At 38.6% G+C, this 26,263-nt stretch overlaps 1 protein-coding gene across 1 annotated transcript in view; it reads right to left on the reverse strand.

The window, feature by feature from the left end:
• The window catches only part of SLC7A11 (solute carrier family 7 member 11), a 67,582-nt gene that overhangs the window by 24,466 nt on the left and 16,853 nt on the right, over window positions 1-26,263 (reverse strand). The window contains exons 4-6 of the mRNA XM_044430919.1: window positions 25,148-25,273; window positions 21,402-21,501; window positions 20,170-20,214 (exon numbers count right to left, since the gene is read on the reverse strand). Coding sequence (XP_044286854.1) covers window positions 20,170-20,214; window positions 21,402-21,501; window positions 25,148-25,273 — 271 coding nt within the window. The remainder of the gene's footprint in view (window positions 1-20,169; window positions 20,215-21,401; window positions 21,502-25,147; window positions 25,274-26,263) is intronic.

The following is a 26,263-nucleotide window of genomic DNA, read 5'->3' on the forward strand; positions in this document are numbered from 1 at the left end:
ATTGCATCTATGGATGCCAGGAGAAAAAGGCATTTATTAGTTAATATTAAGAGAACTCAAATGGATGAAAGTAAGAATTCTTGATAACTTTGAACTGCCATGAAAGCATCCATCCACCAGACAAATGAAACTCCATCCCAAGAATGAAGAAATTAGACAACTTAGACATTTTCCAGCAAATATGATGTGGACAGCATTATATTAAAATTCCTTGAAAGATAAATTTCCAGAAACGCACAATATCTTTCATAATATGCAACAGCAAGGAAATTCAAACTATAGCCCAATATATGCTCAAGGAAGTAGTATATGTAATTAGATGAAACGCAGAGCATGTTATCCAGACAGCCCTAAAATAGGATTTAAGGGACTGACAGCTTTAACATTGAGTCCCTTTGTTCATGGTGCTTTGCAGAGACACAAGAAGTCTATTTTTGCACAGTTACACTTGTACAACTTGTAAGAAACATTAGAAACAGCATGGTTTGGAAAGGAGTGGAAAGCTGTCAATTATTTCAAAAAAAGTGTCTATTTAGTCAGGGAGTGTGAATTCCATTGAATAAAAACATACTTATTTTTAACTGTAGGGCTCAGGGATCAGCTAGACACAGTGAAATGATCCATGATGAAGTGATCCAGGATCAGGGTTTTGCACTTTCATACTGACCTCTGGAAATATACACAGTCTAACTCAGAAGAGCTCAAAATTAAACTATCTAAATGGAGCCACTGAACAATTGTTAATATTTCATGTACAATCAATTCAGTGTTGCCAAAGTTTCAAAGGTATATTGCCAAAGTTTCAAAGGAAGTGACCCATTTAATCCCCTGCAGAAACCCAAACCAGAGTTCAGTGGCTTGTAATAGTACCCATTCAGAGCACAGCCAGTCCTGAATGGTTTGAGTCCATGTGAGGAAGGACTGCATTGGAAGCTACCTTTTATTGTTGCACAGAAGAGGGAATTTTCTTCCAGCAGGTGCAGACTTTCTCACCCTGTATGATAAACTACACCTGTCACAATGTCCTCTTCTGTACACCTGTCAAAAGTACAAGAAGCAGTGTCTCCTTTGCACCTGGACAACCTACATTACTAAGATGCCTGTCTCGAAATCTACAGAATTACAATGATGTGTTCTGTCCTTATTTAGCACATTTGACCTATCCAATACATCCAAGTTTAGAAAATATGAATCAAAGCTAGAGTTTTACTACTGGGACAATTTTATTCCTTGTTACCCACATTTATCTTAACAGCAATGGAAAATGTATAATCTTTTCTTGCTTTCCTGTTCTCTCAGGCCCCATATGTAATCTCTTCAGAAACAGATACCATACATAGGAGCAACAGCTGGGATTGGAGCCATATTCATATTTGCACCACCACATGCAAGGAGGAGAAGGAGGGATGAGCAGCTAGTTCTACTCACCATCCTTGTCACACTTTACACTATCTTAGTCTTAGCTGTCCATGGAGGCTTTCCTTCAGGTTTTTGAAGCCTGTCTTTCTGCAATCTCCCTCCACAGGTGGATGACAACCAGAACAGCAAGGAAACAAAGCTAGGGTACCCATCTCCATTTCCCTTCCTCATATACAGAGCTTAAAAGTAAAAGTAAGTTAGAGAGCTATTATCTTTAACAGATGAGCCTTCAACTTCTCTTGAATCCATATGCATATTGAATAAAATTCTTCCGCAAAATACAGTGTGATCATCTCTCACCTAAAATTAGTGTTAATTCAATTTAGCACCCTATTCCAGCTTTTGTAACTTGCTTCATCTTTCTGTTAGGGAATTCTGTGTTCAGTGATCAGTCCACTCTTGCACTGGAGATTCAAAACAGATTGCACAGCTGGATTTTAAGCATTATCAAGAAAGGTTCCAGGGGAGTTTCATAACAACCAAGGTAAAAGCTATTTATCTGCAATTGGCTCAGCATAGCTGACAGAGGAATGTAGCCTTCACTGTTCATGGGAAAGAGATCAGTTTGGCCATGGCCTACCAAGTGAAAAGATATGAAGCCACCCATCCTTCCAGAGTGCAGTGCTGCAGTATGAAACCCAACAAGTAACACCAAGTGCTCTTTTCAAAAGGGATATTCTTAAAATCCAAGACTACCTCTTTCCTGTTGTACAAGATTTGAAGCTACAGATGTCAAGTGAGCAAGCATTTCTATTACAGAAAACAAAAGCACGGTAATGGAAACATAACATATGTACACAGTGTAGCAGGTATGCTGTCCACGTGTGCATTTTTCAGATCCTGTGCATTCTTGGCTCACAGAGAGCAGTGCCCAGGCAAGTGCTTTACTAACGGAACCTTCTTCTCACCACGCCATACCAATGGAAAGGGAAATGCTGATCAGTTCTGGCTCCAGGCTTTTGCAGTCCACTAGATAAGATTCCTCAGTGGTGCTCAATCCTGGGAAAGCCACCATGAAAGGAGGATTGGCTTTGGCACTGGGAGAAGTACTTTTGGAAGGGGAACAGCTCATGCCAATCCTGCTAACTTCACCAAAGGGGGAGGGTGGCAGCAGACTGCGACCCCACAACTTTCACTATTTCTCTCCTCACCTTTTTTCTGCCTCCATGATGCATCGTGGGGAGGGGAGCAGGAAAAACTGTAAATTACTTCTTTTAAAATCTACACTCTTTACTACTACGAAAGATATGTATAAACTTAAAGCAGGAGGAGGAAGAAGAAACTAAAAGGCCACTTCACTTGCACTTATCACCTTTCCAATACCTATTTCATGCACAGTCACGTTAGTTGTGCCTTAATATTATAGCATGCTGCACCGTATTCATGTGCAGGTGACACTAATAAACAACATCACAAATGTTGTTTACCAGACACTAGTAAACAACATCACAAATGTTGAGGGCACTCCCTGATGCATGGAAAGGGCTTTAGTGTAGATTAATCACATGTGAGCTGCTTACTGGCTACCACTGGTAGGGATAGAGAGTGGGTTTAGTTCCATTTTTAAAAGAATTTCATAAATAGTACAATTTTTACTGTATGCAAGCCAAAACAAAAGCAATATTCATTTCTAGTAAATATGGGAAAACCTGAAACTCATGGATTCATGCCCCCCAGGGTGGAGTTGTGCATGCTTAGCTCTTGGAAGTTGGAATTTGAATTGCTGTGTATTCAACCATCTTAGTTGTATGGTGTTGCCACCTCATTTACTGGCAGTTTTCTCACCTGAAACAATTACAGAGCAAGCAGCTACTCCAGGCTGGGAGTAGCTGTATATATTGAGTTTGGCTGCTGGAGGTAGTGAGAATTTCAGTTTTCACTTCTGAGTAGAATTTACCAAAATTTATAAAGTTCATATTGGAGAAAGCATTTGGGATTTTACAATTTTAAATGTGAGAGCAACAGACACAGAGTCCTATTACCACAGCATGCCAGAAACTCAAAAGCAGAAGTCAGCCCTGAGAGCTCCCCTCCTATGATTGTGTCTCCTCTAGGATCTATGAGATCCCAGGGTGGACTATTTTGGAGAAAGATGGTTTGTGGTCACCATCTTTGTTTTCAACCAGACCTCAGAATTTGAGTTTCCCCAGGGCAAGGAGAAAAAATTGCAACTGCCATGTTACTGTAGTGGTGTGTGCCCCAATACAGCAAAAGAGAGGGGCACTGTCAAAATTACAAGATACTACTAGGACCAGTTTTGTTCATTTCTTTTCAAAGAGTATCTAGGGCCGGCATTAGACGTGCACTCTTCCACAGTTACAGGGCCTTGGGACCTTGGCAAAGTATGGACCTTGGCGTAAAGACACAATTCTTCCTGGGATGAATAGGGTAACACATATTGCTCTGTCATGCAAAACGATTTTTGTAAGTGTTTGGCTTGCTAGTAATAATAAAATGTTCTGCCAGAAAGGGGCCATGGTTACATTCGCTTTGGCCAGAACAAGAGAACATGTTGGGTATATTCATGTGTTTAACTGTTATTTGGATACAATGTGATCAATGATCTGATGCTTTTGGTACTCCCAAAGTTTTATGATTACCCCATTGCCAAACAGTTTAAATCTTATACTAACTTGCTATGGCTAGGACTGAAATTAATGCAGCCCTCAGTACGTACCAAGGAACAAATGGTGACATTACAACCTTGAAAGGCATATCAAGTGAGCCTTTATCACAAATAGCTATACAGAGGCACTACTTTCTGCTGAAATGAACCTATACTCCAGTAACTTTTATATTAAAATACAGATACAATTCTATTGAAGGTTAGAACAGAAGGTTAGAAAGTCATCTGATTTCCAAGTGCTTTTGGGCTCTTTTCTCCAAAAATGAATTCAAAAAGAAAGAAAAATAGGTTTTTCAAAAAGTACCTTCCAGTGACTGAGATTACTAATGCCTTAAAGCTGTGGCTGGAGATAATTTCTATTCCCCATGCTACCACAACAGATGACTTTCTTTATGGAAATATTGTTTCCCAAAAGTCCAGAAAAGAAAAGCTAAAATCAGGAGACCGGAAAAAGAAGTACACAGAATAAGGAACAGCCTATCATTGCAACAGTATAATCCCAGCTGGCAAGTACTGAAAGAAGGCAAGACTGCCAAAGCAACTGGTGACCCACTAAGCCAAATGAAAATATTGTCCCCTCCAGCCAGTTGCTTGATGCGTACTTCCCTCTGGAATCTCAAGCAAGCATCAACAAGAGCCCACCAACGAGAGATGGTGGGTCAAGCCCTTCCGGGCATCATTGCATGGTAAGTGGGCTATGTTTGACTAGTTGCAGCACAGGCTGTGCAACTGTAATATGGTATGTCTGTGGTGACCTTCACAACTGGGCGTACCATGTCTATGGTGTTCTCCACAGTAATCATTCATGGGGACAGCATCACATGAGGCAATCTCATGTAGCTGGGGGCTGTTGGGAATGATCATTTATTTATTTTTCTTGAGTTATAAAACTATACCCAATAGTCCCAAGCAGGCTGATTGTGTAGGTCTTTCCTAGGCAGGATGAGCTGTGTCACAGAAGACTGGCTCTAATCCAACAGAAGCTGTACATAAAGGATTGGAAGAAACAAATCTCTTGTTCCATTTTCTACAAGTTTTGTATTTTTCAAGCACAAATTTGTTGAGTTCCTTTTCTAGATCAGTTTGCAGGGAAAAGAATTGAAGTCCACATGAAAATCCGTATGCGTTTCTCCATTCATAAACATATGTGTGCATTTTTGCAAGTGCTTCTAATATCTGTTTTTTTATACATAATTTTCCCTGATACATGATTTTTTGCATGCAATTTTTCCATAACATGCCCAGTTTTGTACATTTATTTATCAGGGAACTGCACTGAAAGATTCCAAGAAAGATATACATCGAAGGATAATTACTTCCAGAATTATTTCTGGAAGTTCAAATTGAGTCAGCTCATATTAAATGTGAATCGAGCAAATTTCACTACCATCCCTAGTTAAGGATAACCATATCTTCAGTAGATGCACATCCAGAATGAGAGAGTCAGGAGCTCAGTAGACTGCAAGAACTGGATGTGCCTTGAATGAATATCTGATCTCTTTCAAAACTTCCTAGCAGATGTACTCTAAACACTGACATTCCGGTCAAGTGGGCAAAGCACTGAACACAGACAGACAGACAGACAGACAGACAGACAGACAGACACACACAGAGAGAGAGAGAGAGAGAGAGAGAGAGAGAGAGAGAGAGAGAGAGAGATTTTTTCCTTAATTTGAGCATCCTCATTTTGCAATGCTAATTGCCCCATCTAGCTTATCCATCTGGTTTGCACAATCTGGTGTAATTATTGTGGCTGCCATTGGCACTAAATTGTTGCCACTTCCATCTGTGCTGTAGCATGAAATACCACTGGTTCCTTCTCCTGATATTGCTGTGGTGCTAACCCAAAGATCTAAAAAGAAAGCTGAACATTTCTACCAATTAAGAGTGCAATCCTCTTCTTGCTATACCTTTATGTTAGAGATGCATTGCAAACGCAGGTCTCACTGCAGTTCTATAGGCCTTGCTTACATTAAACACTATAGAAACATAGAAACAGAGCGAGCCAGAAGGGACCTCCCAACAAATCAAGCCTGACCCCTGGCTCCAGCCAGATCCACTCATGACATGCCTACCATGTGCCTATCCTCTAGCCTATCCTTAAACACCCTCACTGATGGGGCTTCAACCACCTCCCATGTGAGACCATTCCATACCCTAGGGGTCCTCCCTGGCATCCACCTTGAATCTTGGTTCCCTGAGCTTTGCTCCATTGGAACATGCCTGTCCTCCACCACAGGGGAAAAAAGGTTATCACCGCTCACATACCTGTATGTCACTAACAAATCCCCTCTGAGTCTCCTCTTCTCAAGGCTGAAAAGACCCAGTTCCCTCAGCCTCTCCTCATGTGACTTACCCTACAAACCAGCCACCATCCTTGTGGCCCTTTGCTGCACCAATTCCAACCTTGCTATATCCCTCTTGTAACAAGGGGCCCAGAACTGTACACAATACTCCAGCTGTGAGCATACCAGAGTCATACAGAGTGGCAGTAATACCTCTCTCAATCTAGAAGCCACACTTCTGGCTAAGCATCCTAGGGTTGCATTGACCCTCTTGACCACCACATCACACTGCTGACTTATGTTTAGCTTGCAGCCGGCTAGTACCCCAAGATCCTTTTCACAATCGTGCTTTTCTTTTACCATTTAAACTTCATTATGAAATGTCTAATCCCATTTTAGACATTTGCTGGTCTACTCTCAGTGCTATATAAAACTGTTCTGAAAAACAAGAAATTCTGAAATGAATTTAAAATTAGGAGTGTTATAGTCATTATTTCATCTCCTATGGCCTTTTAAAAGGACAATGAAAGCTCAGATGCTGACTTGCCAATTAGTAAATTATGAAGTTTTCAAGTTGGAGATATGAAATGGAAACATAGCAGGCCATTAATATGAACAATGCAGGACCAGCCAAATATGCAAGGAAAAAGCAGTTTCTCTTTTGGAAAGGGAATTGCTCTTTTGGAAAGAAGAATGTCTATTGTACAACTACAAAGTATATGATTAGTAACAATGGCCATATTGTTTAAGCAGTAAATTGACATATCGGGATAATCTGCTTTCTTATATTGGTCTTCATGGTCATGGTAGATGAAGACCACGAGGATCATGACCTAAATTTTGTGAAAATTTAGGTTAAAATTTCTTGATCTTTTTCAACAAAGGAAATTTCAGTCTGTTAGGAAGTAGACTGTATTTTTCCACTTTTAGAAGTCAAGCAGATAGAATTATATTAAATGGTCTTATCAGCAGGTTCAGACTAAGTCAGTCCCATTTTTGCAAAGTCATTTATAAGCCCATTTATTTCCATGGGAACAAAGCAGACTAACTCAGTTTGCAACTAACCCTATTCATTTCATTTCACCAGTGCTGGATTAACTATTGTATTTGGTGTGCTGTGGTGGGAAAATAAGCCCACCACACCAAAATATGCTGACTCTTAGAAAGCTAGAACTTTGTGAACTGAACCTGAAATGAATGGCATCATCATTCAGATAAAGAGGATTCAGAGTGAAGAAGTTTCTACGAATCTTCACAATGGTAAAGCTAAAATCAAACTGGACATGTATTTGGATCCCTTTTCTATAGAAATAGAGACTTTCTGTGTCCTTTCTGGTTTGCACCACTGTAAGTCCCATCATCTTTCACCATTGACCATCCTGGCTAGGGTTGACAGGAGCTAAAGTCTAAAAAATACCTGGAGGGATACACATTCCCACCTTTCTTTACAAGGTGCCAAGTGACTACATACAGTCTCCTTTTATGATTCACCTTCCAGCTGCCATGGAACCATCCATGAAAACAAAGATGTAGTCCACATACAAAACAGCTACACACAACCTTTTGCTCAGCTGTTGCCCCATGGTATCCATGGGAATAGCATGACCTTATAAATGTGACTGCCCAACCAAATGGGAGGATCATAAAGATGTCCAAACACTGCAACACTGTGCCTTGTATTCTGAAAAGTGCCACAACAGAGCCAGAGGTATTCTGTATGTGGAGGGCCAGCTGTGCCATCCTTAGGCATCTAAGACCCAACTCTTTACCCAGTCCTTCTCTGAGTGATTGTGCTGCCCATTTTGCTCTCTAATTCTGGCATTGGACCTGGTTTTAATGCCTTTATAAATGCTCTGTTTTAATGTATTTTGTGAACCACTTAGCAATATTTTTAAATATTGTAAGAGGTATCTAAATCTATTTAATAAATAATCTTCCAATAACACATTTTCTAATACATAATAGAAGAAAGGCTGTTTATACAGTCTAAGCTTCTAACAAGCTTAAGATGCAGGTAATTAGGGATCCATGAGTACCACCCAAGTAATGGTGGACTTCTGAGATAAATATGTGTGTGTATGAGTGTGAAAGACTGTACCTTTAGAAAGGCCAAATAAAAGGTTATATATCATGATTATTTTGATCTAAACAGCAGAAAGTATTGAAACCATAATCCTTATTGAATAAAAGAAAACCTGACAGACTTGCCCTTCAATTTTATTTTATGGTAGCTGGACACCTTTTACTGAATGAGCTTTAGAAAACATTTGAAGGATTAATATATGTCACCTTTGATTACCGCAAGATAAAATATTACAATATAATCCTATTTCTGCACCACTTGGTACTGTGGCCTTAAAGGAATGAAAAAAATTGACTTTGAGCCAAATGTATCTTTTACGCATATGTGAAGCAGAATAATAATAAATAGTAATAGTAATAATAAATCATGAGGTATTCAAAGGTGTTCCTTAAGACTGGACACCAGTCTCCATAAGAGGTTAAAAAGACAAGAATCTAATGTAATTGTAGTTCATGGGTGTAGTTCATGAGAAATGTCCTTTTTATTATAATACTAAGAGAAAAATAGTTTGCTTGCCTAGTCAAACAATTATGTGATTGAAGAAGGAAACATTATTTTGCTTGTAAATGAGTATTTCATAATTCATGTTATATTCAGTAGATGTTTGCTTTATATAACTCAATAGATAAGAGTGATATTTCTTTCTGGAAAATTATATGTCAAACTGTATGAGACATTTATAAGGTTTTATCTACTTATGTCAGTCTGTCACTTAAATCAATAGGACTTTGGAAAGGACTTAACTAGATTAGAACTAGATTATAGGCTCACTTTTTAATTGTTATCTTTATACATTTAGTGAAAACTGCAAATAAGAAAAGTGAAAGAATGAAAAGTGAGAGTGTGTAAATGCACTTGGGGGAACTGAGCAAATGGATTTTACTCATGAGCAAAGTCTGAACAATCAATATATGTTCAATATGCTCGGGTAATATTTTTAGTGATGCTGGGTAATTTGAAAACAGTATTTTGTTTTTACTTTGTATTTCTCTTTAGTACACAATACCTTGGCTCTCTAGGTTGAACCACTTGTGTATATGCTATTGCAAATACTTTGTCCAGTATCTGCATTTTTTTCTCTGGTTTACTTAGGGTGTTCCTGTCTGGTGGCAGGAATCATCAAGAAGTGACCACTGACCTCTTCCCAGTTTTGTGATCTTGTTACCAACAGTTCTTTCCACCATGAAGGAGTTGCTATCCTTGTTGTGAGTGATCAGCTGCAATTCTTTGTGCATATAGGTGTCCATGAAAAAGCCCATGCTTGAAGTTTAATTCAACAGAGTTAGTCATATTGCTAAGAGATATATGCTACAAAGTAACTATCAAAGACATGGAAAATGCACATTAAGTCTGACCAGAAAACAAGTAACTGTTGTCTCTTTTTATTTTCACAGTATCCATGTTAGGAATGTAAGAAGGCCACTGCTGGATCAGGCAAAAGATCTGTTTGGTGCAGCTCCTGTTTCCTATAGTGACCAGCCAGAAGTCTGTGCAAAGACCCAAAGCAAAACAATAAGGGAATGCACCTTCCCCATTGTTGATACTAGAAACTGGTATTCCGAGGCATGCTGCATGATGGAGGGAGCCTATAAGCATCATGACTTGTCACTGTTGATAACGTTATTTTCTGTGGATTTGTCTAATCTCTCTTTAAAGCCATTATCCCTTCCAGTAAAAGAGAAGTCCACAGTTTAACTATGTGGTGAGTGAAGAACTACATCCTTTTGTCAGTCATGAATTTTCCACCTTCCAGCATCATTGCGTGATGTCAGATTTCAGTATTATGGAAAAGGGAAGAAAAACTTTATTGTATTTACTTTCTATGCACCTTACCCCTGCTCCCTAGAAGCTATGAGTGGGAAGTAAACAGCCCTAGGCTAAAACCAGGTCAAAGATGAAAATGCCTAGATGTTCTACTTTACAGTAGGAAATCTTTTTTCTATTCTATTAGGAAATCCACTTGCAAAAATATATTAAGCAAAAATGCATACAAAATTGTCCTGCAGATTCTATCATTAGATGAACCAAGCTTAAAACTAGGAAAAATAACAGAGAGAAATCAAAACTGACCCTAATGCAACATAAAAAAAAATAAAATATCACAAAGCTAAAAATGTACTACACTAATATTCTTAAGCAAAAAGTATCTGCCCTGCTGGATCAAGATATTTTTCTTGTAGAGAAAAGAGCTCAAGAAGTAGAGCCCAAATTGTCCCATCCTGTCTTGCTAGGGCTTCAACACTTCAGTAAGCTTGCTGAACCAGGGCGACCAGTTACTGCTTTAATCCTTCTTTCCCTCATGGTGTTACCTGAAGCCGCTCACTTTGTCCCACTTCATGGCAGGCTGGCAATGTGCTTTGCATCCCTTCACTGCAAGTTCCACTGTCAAAGGTAGTCACACTTGGACTTCTCAACCCTTAAAGTCCCAAAATATGAATAAGCCTTCTAAAGAAGATCTCCTACCATTCAGGCTCCCAAGTAAATGGCATTTCTAAATATGTAGAACATCTAACCGCTCCCATTCTGTCACTGCCCACTTATCAAAAGAGCTCAGTGCAGGTGAGTAAAGTTAGGCATGATATTTAAAGCATAATAGGAGCTATTGATTTAAGTAGGAGTGATAGTGCATCAAACTGCAGCATGTCAAAAATGTAAATGGGCTGGAATTTACCAATGTGTTGGAAGCACTCTGACATTTGGGAAGCTGTTCACCTTCCATTTATCTGTGTCAACATCACCTTCCTTAAGCCTAGAAATACCTTCAGTATTATGCTTCAGCCTTTCATTTCTCATTGACTCAAGATGTTGTGACTTTCAGCTATTAATTAATATAAATCGGAAGCAGACAGTGTATTAATTAAACATGACACTCCGATTATTTAAACCTGATATTAAAAAACTACAAAGATTATTCAAGCCCATTCCAATACTCTGCTTTTCCAAAATGACTGATGATATCAAGCCCTGGCAACTTGCTCTGAGTCTGCTGTATCTTGGCTCTGAAGAACAGAAGGAATAAATGAACTGAGAAGAACACTGGAGAAGTCTAATAGACAAACTGACTAATCTCAGACCCCAAGGTCATAGCAAAGCAATTCATTTTCTGTATTCCAACAGGCACTAGACATGATTTATCAATCTGAGAGTAGGCTTACAAACACTATACATCTCAATAATACATTCTTTGCACAGTGTAACTTTTTAAACAATGATAGATTACCTAGATGGCCTCAAACTTATTTAACAAACAGAAAAAGAACATTTGCAAACTTTCAAAAGGCCCATTTTCATGTTTAAACAAGGAATTAAATTATACACATTTTAGCACAAACACTAGCAGTGCTTTATGGCATCAAAGGAATTTTGGAGAACATGTATCTAGAGGTTTCCAGCTACTAGGCATCAAAGAAAACCTAGTATTCCTAGCCTTTGGGTCTTGACATTTTTTATATCATTGTCTTCATCCTTATGCATGAACAACATTAGAAGCTGTTCCCTAATACTAAATGTTCGGAGCACTTTCTTGAGATTTCCATATTTACAGACTAATCTCAACTGATTTTAACTAGAATCTTCAAAAGTTGGTTTAAGACTATATACTGTGGCTACTTTTATTAACTTAGTATTTCATGATGTATACTGGTAGTTTGAATACTTCATTCACTTTACTTGTACTATATTTCCTTGCATTCTTCCTTCATTCATGCCCATAATCTTGTACTTCAATTGATATATCATTAACTAAATTTTGTCACATGAGAAATGAACAATTAAGAATGTACTAAAGTAGATATTTTGTATGGCTTTCATGAAGATCCAGAGATCTACATTTAATCATTTATTAAACTTCACATGTAGCTGGTTCTTTTATAAATTCAAAATGGCCAATATTTTCTGCTACTTTACAGAAAATGTTTTGTGTAATTTAAGGGCCATAAGTTTATAGTCCAGCATATCCTATGACTACCATGGTGCATTGCCTAATGTCTTTAACAGAAGCAGATAATAAACTCCCATAAAAGGCAATTTCTAGGACTTACAGTTCCGTGCTTTTCTTCTCCTTTTAATGTCACAAGAAATATTTTTGCATCCAAGTACTTCATTATGTTTCCTGGTGTGACACTGAAATCATTTCATTGAATCTACCATAGATTTCTCAGTTAAGGGATTTAATCTCTCCAGATACTTATTGTACAATATGTAGGTTGAGAATCTAAAACAGCAAAGGGAACATCCAGATCCTGGAACACACATGGCCCTCTCTGCTCCCTGCTACAGATCCTTCCAAAATTTGCAGCAATGGAAGCATAAAATTGCCAAATCTTGCTTGTAAACTGGCTTCCTTGCCAGTTTGCCTCAAGGAATAGCTACATGAAATGCTGACAATTTTTTTCAGGATCCCATGTAGTATACAGTGTTCCACAGACTGTAGACCAATAGGGATCCAGTAGGGGCAAATGTCCAGAGGATCTGTCCCAAGTTTGGAGAACGTAGTCTAAACTATAAGTTGAAAGGGGGTAGTACAACAAGGCATCCTTGTCTAATATGACTGCTGTGTCAGCAGACTTTTAGTTTCCTAATGCAGTCATCTGAGACTTGCACAAAAACTTCGACTAGTCTTGGATTTAAAGTTGACAATTCATTATTAGCCCATTTATTGACTGCTCAAAAAGAAAGAGAACGTGCTACTTTCACATAGGATTGTTTCAAACCAAATTAAAAAAATAAAAAGTAGCATAATGCTCTAAAAAATGTTATATAAATCATTCTTTACATGTTCCAACATATGCCTATGCCAAATCTACTGATTCAACATATCTCTATGCCTCAGAGATTTACTATTCTGAGGTGTAAATATCTATGTTTGCCATATAATTCTTTTCAGGCACTCTATCACCCTGCACATTGCAGAAGGTTAATTATCACTGTTTGAGCATGAACTGATTATAGGAATACCAGCTGCCAGTTATTTTACATGGTGAAATGCACCTGGAAACATACAACTGTGACTGATTTTGAAGTAAACATTTACTTTGGCAAGGCACAAGACAGAAGGAATCATTATGCACATCCTTGTTCCAAGCAGTAATTTGCATCTATAGCTCTTTACAAAATATTACAAATTACGCATCTGGAAGAATTACAAACCTGATCCCGCTCACAGTAATAGAAACAGTTCTCAATTTAACATTCCACTGTACAAAGAAATTCTGCAGCAATCCTGTACACTATGAACTTTGGAAGAAGAGTGAAATAAAGCACTTACAGCAAAGCAAACAAAAATACTGTACCACAGCAAGCCTGATGCTAATGTCTGTGAGCCTCAAAACACACCTGTTCAAATAATCAAGTTGTACCTCTCCAGTTATTCATCATTAAAAGGCTCATTTCAAAATGAATGCAATAAAAAAGACTACCTTTGATTTTAATGGGTATTAGAGCAAAACTGTTCTAAAAAGATCAATCTTATACATGACCACACAATAAAATCTATGGCTGGTTAGGAAATGCTGAGACTTATAGGGATTTTTCAGCCTAAACTTTTAATGTCCTTGAGAGGGTTGTGCAAGGAATCTGATGGGGGGGGACTTAAAACGTGACAAATTTACCCATCTCGGTGTTACTCGTATATATTCCATTCTCTTAAATATCCGTTTGCATTGATTCAGTCTGACATGATTTGAACTAGTGTGCAGGTTTCCCATCTTTAAAATGGGCCATGATTTGAATTTTTCCTTAAAGCTGGGGAAATCTGTGCAATCTGGGCTTCTATTCCACAATTTGAACAAATCATGCTCCCAAATTTTGCACAAAACTGAACTTAACTGTTGTGCAGAATTTCAAGGTGGCCAAAATGGGATGTTTGTAGTGAGATGATGATGTTTCCATGCTTCTCATATAAAGTACTGCAACACAAATTAGCAACAAGAACAACAGTGACTTAGACCTAGCAAATTGGCCCTAGTTTGTAAAAATTGCACTAAAAATATATTGTTCTTGGCACCAACTTTGCAGAAATCTTTTAAGCAATTTCTGTGAAGCCACACACATACCAACTTGGCCCACCTTTGGTCATCAGGGTCAGAACATGTTGAAAGGCTAACAAGCTCAAATACAAGTCTTTCAGTAGACTTGTCACACATCCCTAGTACTAAGTAATTTTCTGCCATTTGGATCAGCAAAAACTTGACTTCCTTTGAGTGGAAAAATCTCTAACTAGTTAGATACAAAATTGCTAGAATAACTTTAAATTGCATTTTCCCATTGGTGCAGAGTGAAGCTGAACTAACATAATATCTAATTTTTAATTGGTTCTTTTTTGGTGCCATAAAATAAAACCAGTGCTTCTGATTTACTGTCACTGCAAAGGCCTCTGTTAGTTTTGTAGATAGAATATAATCATATTCCCACAATTATCCTAACAGTTATTAAATAAACTTGAAGAAACTTTTTCCCTGCATTTTGATGTCATGCAGAGAATGCATCACTGGATTCAAAATAAAACAAAAAGCTTCTGCTTTTTTCTCCCACTCAATAGCATCCAGCATATTATATTGCAATTCTTTCACAACTTTCTGAGAGAGAAGCAACAAGGTATAAATGTAGCTAAACTTCCACCAAACTTTCCCTGGACTGCTTTTCATTTGTTAAAAAATAAAATAAAATAAAATAAAAGTTGTTTCAGATGTTGTATTTTTTTTAAAAAAAAATCTATTTCTTTTTAAAGTTTCAATTAATATCTGAAAAAGACCATGGATGATTGTACTAGTTACTTTTGTGATTTAAAGAAAAGGCTGACAGCTTGCCATTGTTCTTATCCTGGAGGCTGTAGTGATACTCCATGAATCTATATTTCCGATATTACACTACTCATATGCATGTTTATTTATGAGGCTGAACCAAGTAGCTGTCACTGGAACTGCTCACCATATCATCTTTCACATGCATATACAAACTTTCATCAATATTTTTGTAAGCAAAGGACACCAAAATATTAGAATCTTTTGCAGAAGCTGTAATACACAAGCAGATTATGCACTGTGCTAGGCTATACTCAGAGCTCACTCACAAGGATTAAGAATGAACAAGTTTTATAAGTTTACCACTGATGTTTCCAGAGGGAAAAAATATCCATGACAAATTGGTATACTGCTCTCTAAAACTGGACCTGAAGACTGTTCATAATACCAAAGCTACAGCAAGAGGAGACGGAGGTGAGGAATTAGGGTTCACTGAATAAGCAGTGAAGGGGTATTAGGGAAATAGCAAGGCCATCCTTGGGGGCCCATGCACCACAGGAAAAACTCTGGTTTCAGTGAAAGGGTAGCCCTATGGGAGGGGCACAATGGGGGGATTTAGAACAAAAGCAGGAAAAAGGGGAAGAAATGGAATTAGAAGGAAATATAAGGCGCATCATCTCCAGGTTGGACGCAGTGTTATGGGAATTCACAGTAGGAATTTCCCCAGTCTGTAAACTTTTGGTAACAGATTTATAGCAGGCTGGTCATTTCAGATTTTAAAAACCCACGGAAGGCTTTTGTTCCAGGTGAACACAGGGCAGTAAGAGCTATGATGGCTGGTGGAAGCTGGCAGAGGACTAGACCATCACTGGCAGTGATTTCTAGTTCGGTGGGTAAAAGGTAATAATAATTGTTTTGTCTTATATTGTATCTTACTGCATTTATAAACTGTTGTTCAGCACCCAGAGAGCTTCTGCTACTGGGTTATATACAAATGAATAAATAAAATTCCTGAAGCCCACACAATGCAGACTGCAATTTAAAAATAGCATTTTGAGCTGGGACCTATGAAGCAATGGAAAAGATCACAGAACATAGCAGTTCACCCTGTGAATCAGCTGCACAGTGTAGGTTATTCATGACATAACCCGTGGTGTGCCCAACAGATGATTGGCTTATCATGGGTTGTCCTTCCCCTTCTTCTTCCCCACTTGGTCTTCCCACAGGCATCCCAGGACCCATCTGGTCACCTTTTCCTGCACAGACCACAAGCCCTTTTGCACTCACTGTGGCTCTTTCCCACTTCCCATTTTCTTCTGATATCACTACTGCTTTCCTCAGCCTCCACAGTGACAGCCCCTGACAGCCCTTTCGAAATGTATAATCTGGTTTGTCACATTTTACTGCACCAGAAATTTGTGCAAGTAGATCCATTTTTTTAAAAGGGTGTTTCACGAGTGTGCACAATTTCATGTGACCAAAATGAAAAACCTTGCCTCATAAATGTCCCAAGAAGTGTCTCCTGTCAAAATGCAGGTGGTGTTATCCAGGAGCATGGCTAAAACACCAACTTTCTTTATTTGTTTCCCCTGACTGCTTTCAGATGGTGAGCTGTCAAGTGAAAGGAGAGCTGGATGAATGTATTAGTCCATGAAAGGGAATAGCCTCTGGATCAGCCCCAGGATCAGATTCTCCAGTTTTTAAGACTGAACCTGACTGTTCTTAGTACCCTCCATCTTTCCCACCCCTTCCCAAGATTCTAGGTTCTCAGGAAAAGGAAAGGTACAAGCCACCCCATTTGTGGTGTGCATATGACCTTCTCAAAAAGCCCTGATTAGTTCTGTCAAACTTCATTTTAAAAGGAAGCCTGAACTCCCACACTCCCATAAATGTGGTGGCTATAAGCAACGGTAAAATCTACAGCCTTAAGCAGCCTTAATACTACACAATTGCTCATTGCCCTGTCAGTCAAGGGTCTTCTATGTAACTCATCTCCTCTAGCTCTTTACTGAATTGGAAACTATAGTAGATGGTTTAGATTACGGTAGGTTAAAAATACCAAGTCCAGCATGCACAGGACCCTCGCCTCTGATCACTGTATTTGTTCTTTACAGTAATTCTTGCTTGTTCCAAAGGAGCCATCTAGCTTTCCATCCACTTACAGAAACCAATTTAATGTGTGTTGAACAGAAATATTTACATTCCAGTCAGAGTAAACTACACATTGTACATAATTGCAGTTACATGGGAGCTTCTATATGTTTCACCCTGGGAAAAACCAAGGAGTTAAATATGTCAGAAACACATGCTGAGGTGAAAGAATTAAGTAGCCCCTCTCGTTTACCATCCTCTGATAAGTGTAAGACTCCAGAGATGCTTTTCATTAAAAATAATAAAGTAGATTCAGTGATATTCAACAATATGTAATGTGTGGCTGTCTCTTTGATAACTGTCATTAAAGATCCTTGGGCAGTCAGCACAGGCACTGAGCATCTTAAGAGTTATATGCAATGTTGGAGCAGCCCTGTGCTAGATTTCTGCCTCTGATGAAAAACACTGGGTTTGATCATAAGAGAATTAGTGTTATATCAAATGAGACAACTCAGTGCAACCTAGATTTTAATACAGGTATCAACTAAAATTGAAGATACCTTTCCATTTCACTTTGTAGTCAAGATAAGAAATGTATTTTCCCAAGGGGCATATCTGAATCTCTAGCTTTGCTAACTTTAAAGGGAAAATTTACATGTTTCTGTGCACCAGCAGCCCTTGTATGAACTAATATATGTTTGCATCTACTTTAGCCTACTCCAATCAAGTCTGTATAACATTTGAACTTTTCCATCATGTCATGATAACACCATTTTCTCTACATGGTTAAGAATAATTTGTATTTCAATTCTGCCAGGGAAAAGATTTATGTACTTGAAATCTAAGATGCTTATATATTTATAATTAATCCATCACGTCACATGTTTTTTCTCTAGATAGGACATTGTATCAATAGAAAATATATGTGAAGGATATAGAACTGAAAACATTAAAACCAAAGCAAGGAAAACTCTTATGTAGGAGCAACATAGTACACTCACGTTTGGATAAAGTTTAGATATGCTACTTGGGACCAGTTTTGATAACATATCCAGAAAGATGTATATCATGCAAATTGGCTATATGAACCTCACAATCCTTTAGTCATCCAGTGCCAACTGGAAGCCCATGGCACCCTTACACTGCACTAGACTTAGAAAGTCACCAGGAATACAGGAACAGAAGATGGCTTCGCCCAGCTAAGTTTAAACAAGGAAAAACCTATGTTAGTGATCCTTAAGGTGCCCATCTCATCTAAGATACTTACAATATACACTGGGTCATTTCTGTATAGTATTACACACTAGGAGCACCTCCTTTTAAACCACAGATTGAAGTGTATAAAATACTGTATTTTTACCCATCTTTTAAGCTTTAAAAACCCATCAACCTTGAGAGATGTTATGATGTAACTTCAGTAAGCAGAAGCCTAGCTTTATTACTGTTTAGTTCCTAAACTGCTTATGAATATCTTGGCTATGGTTGCTACAGAAGGGAGAGTCAAGATGAGTTAGAAAGTGTGTTTTTCTAATGAGATTTAATGGCAGTCTCAAAGACTCCAGTTCAGAGTCCATTAGAGACAGTTTGTTAATGACAGGGAAGAAGTGTTAAGGGTTGTTAGCTGAAGGGAGAGTGCACACAGCTGCAGAAATGAAGAATTTCAGCTCTGGTTGTGGCAAGCAGGAGCCATATTGCAAGGCTATAGAGAAGTATCAGGCTGGCGGTGGAGCCCAGCAGCAAAGGACTGACCAGAGCAAATAGTCCCTGAAACAGAATCATTTTTGAAGCCAGAGGCAACAAGAAAAGCTGGAGGCAAAAAGAGACTTCTGTATAGCATCTATTTCTGGATTTGCTGGCCCAGCATTTGTGGAAAAGTGATCTAAGTGAAAAGCTATTGCAAGCAGATTAGCAGGAAAGACTTTCTTACTGAGCAAACTGACAAAACATATTTGATCCAAGTACAATTACATGTTCTTAACCTACTATTTGAAAAGTGGCATCCTATAAACTTATGTAAATAATTTTGCTAGAGAGCAGTTAGTTTGGATTATCAAATGAAAGTGTCAGTCCCATGTCTACTCTTGGTTACGCGGCTAGAGAAAACTTATTTTGATAGCACTGGTTTTATGAATAATGACTTCATAACTGAGACAATATTGACTAATCCCTAGCTCTGAGGTCTGTTTAAGAAATGGCAGGAACTATGCCATTTAAAACTATGAAATTCCATAAGTTCTGTGTGGTTTCTCCACATTTGATGATATTGACAAGATATCTACCAACTGTAACTTCACTATCTATGGTGCCTATTGATGCCATGGCATTCCATCATCATTCTTCCATAGCATGCAAACACTGGAAATGAATGGCCTGGCTGATACGAGTCCTCAAATGAAGTAGCAGCTACATGGAGCCCTTAAATGGATTATTTTGTCCAAAGGTCCTGTCTTGTTTAAGTTAAGCCTTAATGTGGTGGGATCATACTATGATTGAGCTGATATATACACAAGGTATAATTAGTGGTTTGAATCAATATTTAAACAGTCAAATTCTGTCGCGCCATCTGCATTCACTGTCTGTTCCTTCCTCAGGGACAAGTCAGTGATGTCAAGTGAATAATCCCACAGAGAATTACTGCTATGTTTAAGAAAAGAATCAGAGCCCTAGAGACCTCCTTTCTTTTCTGCCTTCTCTGTTTAGGAAAGTTACATGCTTACTCAGGTCAATTCAAGTCAAAAATTGCAAACTTTAAGCAACAGTACCATCAAGCTGATATTAGGTCTGCAGTGGAAAGCAACCTGACCAGCATGCAAGATAATTTGAAATAGAACATAAATGTGGGGAGGGGGTAATGAGGAGGGAAGCAGGTGGAATAGCAAGTATTTCGAGATTATTTTTTAAAAGGTGGGAAGGATTGGTACATGCCTTTCAGGGTTCTCCACTTCTTCAGTAACAAAATTGAGATAAAACCTATAAAAGCAAAGTTTTAAATGATATTATTTATTTCGCATTTCTCAGCACAGAATATTTCTTATTTTATTTATTTATTTTATTTATTAAAACATTTTTATGCCGCCCCATTCGCCGAAGCCTCGGGGCGGCTTACAACAATATTTTTACCTCCACATTAACACTGTGTAATATTTTATGCACTAAGTAGTGCTTAGAACTTATAAACTATCATCAGAATAGGATAAATGAGTCCCAGGATCAGATAGGTCACTTAAACAGATCCGTTCTACCAAGTCAAATCACTGGTCTAGCTCAGTATTGTCAACACTGAACAGCAGCAGCTCTCCAAAGTCGGGCAGAAGTGTTTCCTAACCCTACCAAGAGTTACCAAGGGTTGGATCTAGAAGCTTCTGCATGCAAAGCATGCACTCTGGCACTGAGCACTTACGTATGTATCCTATGTAAGAGTCAGGGTGGTGAAATAGAATAGGGTGCCAGTCCCTACTTAGCCATGAAAGTCACCAGATGACTTTGGGTCAGTCACTCTCTTTCAGCACAATCTACCTCAGACAATTGTTCTGAGGATAAATTGGAAAGAGAGGACTATCTAAACTAACTTGGGTTCCTTACACGAAGAAATAAAGAAGGGAAATGCAATAATAACTAAATAAGTTTAACCTCGCTAGCATAGGCCCTTCTTGCGTTTTCATTTAAACAAAGAGGGCAGCTGGTCTGGGACCATCTGGGATATGATTGTGGGAAGAGCAATCCTAAAGGGAGACAGCAAAATGGCAAATGATCTGCCACTTTCAAAGCCTGTAAGTTCACACCTTTTTTGGGCAGAGGAGGGAGTTTGTGGGGTTTTTTTTGTTGCTTACAATGAGAAGGAAACTACTGAGTTCCAAGCTGGCATAACTCATGGACATGATCCTGGACCCAGCCTTGGGACTGGAAGGTCTTTGAGTCTAGTAGACCCACCTCCCAGCATGCTCTGTTTATTACCCAGAATACCTCAGACTACCACTGGTGGAATGCCTAGACCTACTGACCTGTCCACAGGCATACCCAGGCAAATGCCCACCCCATCTGCAGTTATTCTCCATCAGCAAAGGGGCACTTGTCCCCAACTCTAACTCCCTCCAGCTATTGGATTAGCTTAATTATCAAATAATATTTCAGTAAATCCAACCTGCCACACAACTTACCATCCTGAGTAGGCATACATTCCCGAATAAAAAGCAAGAGGCAATCCCTTGACACTGGCTGCATTCCCCACAAACGCGTCTTTAAAGTGCTGATTTTCTCCTGAAAACAATTTTTTTTTGAAAAAGCCATACTAATTATTAAGGGTGAAGATCACCAAAATAAACATCTGTGAGATAAATCATTTCACAAAAACCTTCCAACTTAAGCTTATTAACCAGCCTGACAAACTTTTGATAAAGCAGATATGCAAAGGAGGCAAATAAACATGAAATGACAAATTGATCGGTGAATATGCTGCCCACCCCATTCCCACTCTGATGGGTTGTTATTGGCTACATTCATGGACTTCAACAGAGCTATTGCAAATTTGAGTTGAATTGGATAGCATATGCTATGTGATAATATAGTAGTAACCATCTGTAAAATATTGAAAGAAAGATGAAAAGTTCTTCACAGTAAGTAAGAGACATCATAACCCAGAGCCTGTGCTATCCTATTCCTCCCTCCTATAGTTTGTACTGTAGGCATTACACAACTAACTGGCACTCCTACTATTTTTCTAAGGAACAGAATTATTTTCCTAACACTTTTCCAGCAGTGTTAAGAAAACAGTGTTTCCTATGCATGTTTATACAGGGAAAAGTCCTACAGTTATATGTATAGACATCCATAGTATTGTGTCCCAACACTGTTATTTTTCTAATACAAGTTAGTAGCTAAAAACATGCAGGTGTTTCACATGATATTCAGTTCTAGGAACTGCACTAATCTAAGCAAACATTGGACCTATCAAAATGCATAAGGTAAACATATTGGAAATGGTGCCCAGGGGGTGGCTACATACACAAAATAAGAGGCTATGTGCTCATATTTGCCACCAACTGCTTAGGATATTTATACTCCTAATTGCCGTGAAGATTGTTTGCAAAGGAGTTCTACTATTTTTTTTAAAAAGCTAGGAGAAAAACATGTTGACAAAATAATCCATTCCCTGAGGGCATGTGGGCATTCATACGTTAAGAAAGTCGCTTTTCTACTTTCCATTTCACCAATATACTTATTCAGAAGTTGCATTAAAAGTTTCTTTGTGGGAATACAGCTCTATCCATCATAATATAGAAAATAAGATCATGAGAAAATTTGCTATGGATAAACTACTACACATGAATTCTTTAAGATTTCAGAAATATTCTTCATGCAAAGTTATTTTACTCTTCTTGCTATTAACCTACATAAAAGATATAACAATATATTTGTGGGAGGCAATGCAATTCAGTGATGTTCACATCTTTGGATTTGGAGGAAACCATAAGGCTACTGATTCTTTTATTTTACCAAATATCAGCAGCCAAATTCTGACATTTGTTTTGTTTTTTTAATTTGTTATTGCTGAAACCAATGTAAGTTTTACACAAGTAATGACATAAGCCCAAATTTTCTGCTATTTGCATACTGTTGACATAGTGCCACTTCAGATAAACACAGTATGCTATCTAAAACTTACAACCCAATTCTTTTGGCAGGAATTCATCTTGGATGCCTGAGAGAAGCTGTGTCGAGCTTTTGTTACAGAGAGTGCTGTGGTTCCTTGCTCTAGATACATCAAAATCAACCTGCAACTTCTCCTTCCATTGTACTGCCTGAGGGCTTGCCTGTTTTAATGTATGGGCCACACTGCTCTTTCAGAGAAAACACATTTTTCAAAGTTCAAGGAAACACAGACTCAGTTGAACATAACTTGAAGTCATGCTTTCCTGTTACAAGAATGTATCATAAAAGGCTTGGGTTTCATCTACACCAAATACCTTCTGATACTGATGCAACTCAATTGCACAATCTCTTGAAATAGCATTTACTTCACCCATAGGACATGGTGCCACATATAAGTGTACATTTCGTATGAATGTCCCTTTCAGGAGGCAAACTTCTGAAACCCTATTAAGTTCAGTATATATAGGTGGGATCTTGTGACATGAACATAACACTATCAATTGTTACAACAACATCTGTCCCATTCAATCATGTCACACACCAGGAACAAAGCTAGTATAAATTTGATAGCACTATGATCAAGTACACCCCTTTTTACTGGTTCTTCACATATAACCAGATTGGCTTTCATGTACATTTCAAGTTAGATACAAATCTCAGATGTTCCTGACTTTCAGACTCCTGTGCAGGCTTGTCCAGAAGCGTACTCTGACCCACTCATGCTTCCAAACTAGATCTGGAGTTGATACAGCTGATTATAGTGTGGCACGTAGGAACATTGGAATGATTCACCACCTGGCAGCCTTCAAGCTGCATTTATTTTATCTCATCTGCAGTTTTGTTGAGTCCATCTTTTGTCATTTCCTGAGCAGCTAAATCATAGGAAACTATGTTCTTATGACTTGCTATTAGCTGGTGCTTTGTTGTCCCCAGATAGCAAGAAAATCTAGGATTTCAAGGTGTTTCCATGAAACATCACCTCCCTCAGCTGCTGAATTTCCCAGCACCATTATGGACAACTGTGCAGCAGTGGCTCAGTGGAGAAACAGAAAGACTTGTGATTCATACATGTGCAGTTGCTTGGTTCAGAAATGGGAAGTAAAAGCAGCCACCTGACTTGTAGCTCAGTAAACTCAACGCACATACTGGGACACACACAAACATTTCAGCAGATAAACTGTACCTTCTACTATGAATTCATGCCAGAAATACAGGATACATTCAAATCTCAAACTATGGGGAAGTTGCAATAAATGGAAAATATATTACTACAGGAATTTGCAAATATATATATTTTTCAGAAACAAAATCTAGCAATGGAACAGATTGATAATTACATAGCATGCCAGAATGTAAGATATAGTTGTATCACAATAAATTCTCCATGTAGATTAGCCCTGGGGCTTTCATTTTCTTCCCTCCTGTCCTCTTCTTCATTTAAGCTTAGCAAACTTAAAGCTTCCCTTTGCAGTTTGAAACAAACTGGTTTTCCATTAGATCTGAATATGGAAAACTGCGATTTGAACAAAGTTAGTCAGATGGTGGTTTTAGAACCTGCATATGAATTGATTGTGGCTTGAACAACCCAAAGTTCCTGTATTTAGATGTACTAGGAACTGTGGTTTGCTCCAAAACTGCAAAGTCAAAGGGAAGTGGAACAGAACACCATGAGCCAAAAACTTGTTATAGTGTATTCTCATACATCTGAAATGATCCACAGGGGGAAAAGTACTTTCATGATGAAAAGGAATGCTCTAACAATGGTTAAAAAATAATGTTCATTCAAATATTGGGAATACTGATTGTGGCTAGCACATGCTTAATGGGATACCACATGCAAAATCTGGACATGAAGTCCTGCTGGAATGATACAAGGAATAATGTCTGCCAATTATTCTCACAGCATCTAGGCTGAGCTTCAAGCTTCATTCAAATCTGGTTCACATATCTAATGTTCCAGTATCTCAAGTGGCTTTAAGTACCATTCTAAGGTGTTTACAGGTGGTTTGTTTGTTTGTTTGCTGTGAGCCATTCATTGATCCTTCATCTGAAAGTTATGGCTCCCTCATCAGCATGCTGCTATAAGTATTCTGCTTGGCATAGTTCTGGTTATTTACATGACAGTATGGAGCTTAAGTTGAACAAGCAGAGACTAATTAAGAGATTTTGCTGGCATAAGCACTATTTGGTAGGGGCAAGGGTGGGCAGCAGGAGATAAAAGCACTTAAAATAGCATTTACTTTTCAGTTCATACCTTTAATTAGCTGCATAACTCCAGGGACTATAATTATCAAAATTGCTATGAGCTTGCAAAAGGTTAGGAAAATCTGGATGCGGGTACTCCAGCTGACACTCATGCTATTCAAGACCATTACAATTGCTGGAGAGGGGAGAGAGAGAGAAAGAGTAGTTAAAGAAAAGTACTGTTTATCCATCAAAAAGTACCCTAAGTTCCATCAAGGGAGAACTTCTTCCAGCATGTACTCTAGGCATTTGCAAATGAATGAGACTTACCTTTCAAAACATTTCCTTCACTAGCCTATTTGCAGCTCAGATTTTCCACCTTTGCACAGTCCTCAATGTGCCTCTACTGAAACACTCCACCTGCCCTTGCACCCCACATGGTACTAAGTATAAATCTATTCACAACTTTTCAGCAAAAGACAGTACAGCCTCCTCCTCACTGGATGAACTGTTTGGCATTGACACTCTATGGACTGGTACAATTAAGCTTTCAAACTGAAAATGAATTTCACATTCCCTTGCAGTTAGAAGCTTTGTTTGATTTAAATACAGATTTGTATAACATCCAGGAAAAAAATGAAGAACATTTTAAAAAAGCAACACTTCAAGGCCTTACAATTATGAGTTCCACAAAACATTATCCTTAAGTTCATTGTGCACATTAACAGAGGAATACATAAGCTCTGTGCAGGCATTCTCAACACAATCAGGGCTAAACTGCATAGGAAATAAGGACACGCATACAAACACCATTCCCTAATGTTCCCATTCCTCAGCTACATCATGTTCCACAGGGATCCATTTTGTCCCCCTTGCTATTCAACATCTACATGAAACCGCTGGGAGAGGTCATCAGGAGGCATGGGCTGTGGAATCATCAGTATGCTGATGATACCCAGCTCTACCTCTTGTTTTCCACCAATCCAGGTGAGGCAGTGGCTGTGCTGAACTGGTGCCTGGCCGAGGTAATGGGCTGGATGAGGGCCAATAAACTGAAGCTCAATCCAGACAAGACGGAGGTCCTGTTGGTGGGTGGTTCAGGACTCGGGATGGGGGACTTGGGCCTTGTCCTAAATGGGGTTGCACTCCCTCAGAGGGAGTGCAACCCCATTTAGGACAAGGCCCA

Source organism: Varanus komodoensis, unplaced genomic scaffold, assembly GCF_004798865.1.
Source record: "Varanus komodoensis strain SLA01 unplaced genomic scaffold, ASM479886v1 scaffold21, whole genome shotgun sequence".
In the NCBI taxonomy this organism is placed as follows: Eukaryota; Metazoa; Chordata; class Lepidosauria; order Squamata; family Varanidae; genus Varanus; species Varanus komodoensis.